Source organism: Lolium perenne, chromosome 7 (genome assembly GCF_019359855.2).
Source record: "Lolium perenne isolate Kyuss_39 chromosome 7, Kyuss_2.0, whole genome shotgun sequence".
In the NCBI taxonomy this organism is placed as follows: domain Eukaryota; kingdom Viridiplantae; phylum Streptophyta; class Magnoliopsida; order Poales; family Poaceae; genus Lolium; species Lolium perenne.
The window spans coordinates 28,714,960-28,719,078 of NC_067250.2; the positions used below are offsets into that span (position 1 = coordinate 28,714,960).

Consider the following 4,119-nt stretch of genomic DNA (forward strand, 5'->3'; position numbering starts at 1 on the left):
TCACTACGCCGCTGCTCACACAGCTTGGCTGCCCCGTAGTGGACCTTCCGATCACCTACCTTGGCATCCCTAACACTACGGAGGCCCACTGCAGCGCAGCTCCAGCCCATCATCGACAAAATCGTCAGGCGCCTACCAACCTGGAAAGCCGGTCTCATGAGCAAACCTGGTCGTCTAGCAATGGTGAAATCTGTCCTATGCGACATCCCCATCCACCAATTGCTTGCATACGCCCCACCAAAGAAAGCCCTTAAGATGGTCGAGAAAATTAAACGAGGGTTTCTCTGGGCTAGTCGCGCCGCCGCCAACGGAGGACACTGCCACATTAACTAGAAGCGTGTCTGTCGCCCCATCTCCCTCGGCGGCCTTGGCGTCCAGGACATCGAACGCGCTGGCCTCATGCTCAGACTGCGCTGGTTATGGCTCTCCCGCACCGACGACAACCGGGCATGGAGTGGCCTTGACATGCAGTTCTCCGCTGACGAGCAGGCACTCTTCTTCGCCTCGACCACCATGCGCATTGGGAGTGGCCAACGGGCACTATTCTGGGAGGATAGATGGATCCAGGGCAGGGCTATCAAAGAGCTTATGCCGCAATTGTACAATTGCATCCCAAAAAGGCGCCGCAAGGCCAGATCAGTCGCGGACGGTCTACTCGACAATGCCTGGGCTCGAGACATACAGGGGCTACTTGGGATCCACGAGATTGGACAGTACCTCACGCTATGGAACATGATCGAAGATACCACGCTCAACGACCAACCTGACCAGCTGATCTGGAAGTGGACGGCCTCCGACATCTACACGGCCAATTCATGCTACCCAGCCACCTTCCACGGATAGACGCCTTGTTGCTCCTAGAAATTGGTTTGGAAGACGTGGGCGCCACCCAAAGTCAAATTCTTCCATTGGCTGGCAAACATGGACAGATGTTCGACAGTGGAGCGCCTAGCCCGACATGGCCTTCCTCACCACCAGCGCTGCCTCCTCTGCGACCAGTCGACGGAGTCGATGCGCCACCTGATGCTGGAGTGCCCCTTCACCCGACAGGTGTGGCATGAGGTCCAGGCCTGGCTGCGGATGACGGCGAGCCCAGCCTCGTGGACTGGTGGCACCACGCCAAGCAAGATACGCCGGCGCATCTCCGCAAAGGGCCCGCATCCGCCACTCTCCTGGTCCCATGGATGACATGGAAACACAGAAACTCTTGCGTCTTCGATGGAGCCCAACCATCCTTGCAACTCTTACTGCAAAACATCAAGGATGAGCTTAGGACTTGGGCTAGGGCAGGGGCTCAGGGCCTACGAGTCGTGCTGCCATCCACCTAGGATGTGCACTGATGTTCATGCTTTTGTACCCTACTCTGCCTCCTAGGAGGATGTAAATAACTTTCTATCTTTTCAATGAAATGAAACGCAAAGGTCCTTTGCGTTTTCTCGAAAAAAAGTAAGCATAGGAAACATGGTACATTAGTTAGGCACAGTATGTTGTTTTTAGTGCAAACACTTCACATATAGAGGGGAACACCTTAGAGGTCGTGATATATAGGTCAAAAGGAGGCACACTGCCATCAGGTTCGGTAGGACTGGATGATGGTGGAGCCAAAACAACTTCGAGGGCAGGCAGCTGGAGGTAGGCACAACCCGACAATATGTATAGATAAAAGAAGATCAGCCCGTAGAGCCTGGAGTGGAGGCAAAAGAAGGAACATAATTAAATAGGGTTACAAAAAGCAAAGGAACTCAAAACATCAATAAAGCCATGTGGTGGTTCTGGCAGAAGAAACCTCTTGTAAGTGGCTGCGCCACGAGGCACCGCTGTTGTAGGTCCATCTATAGCCACAGTAGACAATGAAAACCTAGCTGGATCTAAGGGTGATGAAGGTGCCGCCATTGCCGTTTCATGAACAGGTAGGGTGTGTTTGGTAGCCTGTGCCAGTTCAGATTCTCTTTCTCACTTGAGATATCTGATCTCATACAAGCTTACCTAAGATTTTGTGATGTGTTTGGTAGCCTGTGTGTGTTGAGATAAGCTGAGCTGATACTTTGTTTGGTTGGCATGTATGGGTTGAGCTTGGTCCAGAAAGTAGCAATTACATAGAGGTCCTAACTATTACACAAAAGACCCTAAATAAAATAAATAAAAAGCAATCGGGCCCCTCATCTCCACCTCACGTCCACACCCAGCTCATTGGCGGCGGCGGGCCGCGGGGCACCGGCGGTGGGCGGTGGGCGGTGGGTGGTGGCGCACCGGCGCGACCTGCTGCCTATGCTGGCGAGCTGCTGCCGCCCTGCTCCTTCTCGAGTTCGGACGCGAGCGCGGAGTGGAGCTCGGGCGCAGCCATGGCGCCTCGTCCCCGTCGCTGCAGGCGGAGGAGGTCCGGAGCGGGAGGGCAAACGGCCTCGTCGATGGCGGCATGCCGGAGGGCGCCAGCGAGGGAGCTCCGGCTAGGAGTCGACGGCGGAGCCCGACGTCAAGGTGAGGGGCGCGAGCGCGGAGTGGAGCTCGGACGCGGGCAGAGCTCGGTGCGACCCTGGCGCCTCGTCCCCATTGCTGCAGGCGGAGGAGGGCCGGAGCGGGAGGGGAAATGACCTCGTCGACGGCGACGGGCCGGAGGGCGCCGGCGACGGCGTCGGACCGGAGGGCATCGGCGGCGGCTGCTCTCATACCTCCAGCTTGGCCGGATGTGAAAAGGAGAGAAGGGGGGAAATGAGAGAGGAAAAAACGTGGGGTGAGGGGTCTGGGGGTCTGCGGGGCTCTGCTACATTGCTTTGCGGGTATGAGTTCAGCCTGGCTGGGTTGTGAAGCTCGATTTGAGCTTCTCATCCTGGCCTGGCTGAGAGCTGTTTTTGGTATGAGGTGGGCACTGCTGAACTGACCCGATCCGGGCTAACAAACAAGAAAAAGTGGATTGGGCTAGGTTGAGATGGGAATTTCTGAGGTGAGCCGAGCTACCAAACACACCCGTAGTGTCGGCAGCACAGTTGATGCTATTGTGCAATCCTTGATAACCTGGGAGCCTGTATCAAGAACGATTGGATCCACGGGTGCTGGTGGTATTGGTGTTGGTGTTTCATCATGATGGCAGGGTCAGCAGCGCATGCGTGGTTATGGGAGCATGAACAAAAGTGTCTCAAGACAGCTATTGATATGGAAAATTAAAGCAGATGTCTTAAAGAGTTTTATGCCAACAGTGTCATTGTATTTGGTACAACGTATATAGCAGCACATTCTGAAGAATGGAAGTATCAAAATAACAGACGAGATGGTCTAATCCATATGTGCATTAAAATCAAATATAAAAGGCAGAGAAATTAGTGGTTAGTGCTAATTAGAATGCAAGAGTTAGTACAAGCAGCGCCATGTCAATGCAGAGATACCACTGAATCATTTTTTCTCAATATTACTATCTTGAAACGATACCACTTCCTTGCTTGAAATGCAGAGATAAGAACATCATGACACAAATAGGAAACTTCAATCAGTAGAACGGGGGCTTATAACTTTAGAGACGTATAGTAGAGTAGGAGGCCCAGTTATAAACAAAGGAACTTTTGACTCAACCTAGAAATCAGTCTTTATATACACAATTGCACATTTTGCATTTTTCATATGCCACAGAACTACAAAAGGCACAACAGCCCACTGTGGGCACAAGGCATTCATGAATATTCTAAGGATTCACCGGTTATAGTTAGAGGACCCATGGTATACAAAAAACAAAGTGGCCACCATTCTATTGGAGAAAGTAAATGGTGCAGCTAAGAATTCAGCACCAACAATCTCACATAAACAAAACGTCCTCATGACATAGACCATGGAAGCAGTCACTAATAAGAGGACATGCAAACGCAAGTAACATAACACGGAAAAAAGGACTAAATATTTTCACTGCATAACTAAAATGGAATGAACCAGAAAAGTATTCGAAAACATAAGCAAGTATCTGAACCTTTGAAGGCAAAGCACAAATGAGGAAGAACTCTGCTATCCTGAAAACAGGGAAAGAACACTATAACGCAATTTAGAAATAACTATGGTTACCATCTCTGCTATTCCTGAAGACAGGAAAAGAAAAAAATTCTCAACTTCTATCATAGTCGCTTCTTTTTCTATTTT

General features: G+C 51.2%; 1 protein-coding gene across 1 annotated transcript; it reads left to right on the top strand.

Annotated features, from left to right (window-relative positions):
- Positions 1–399: 399 nt before the first annotated feature.
- Positions 400–843, top strand: LOC139833548 (uncharacterized). Its single transcript, XM_071823847.1, has one exon. It carries the CDS (start codon positions 400–402, stop codon positions 841–843), a length of 444 nt encoding a protein of 147 aa, XP_071679948.1.
- The last annotated feature ends 3,276 nt before the right edge of the window (positions 844–4,119 follow it).

Excerpts from the sequence above, each read along its gene's own strand:
- LOC139833548 (XM_071823847.1), top strand. The coding sequence starts at position 400 with ATGCTCAGACTGCGCTGGTTATGGCTCTCCCGCACCGACGACAACCGG.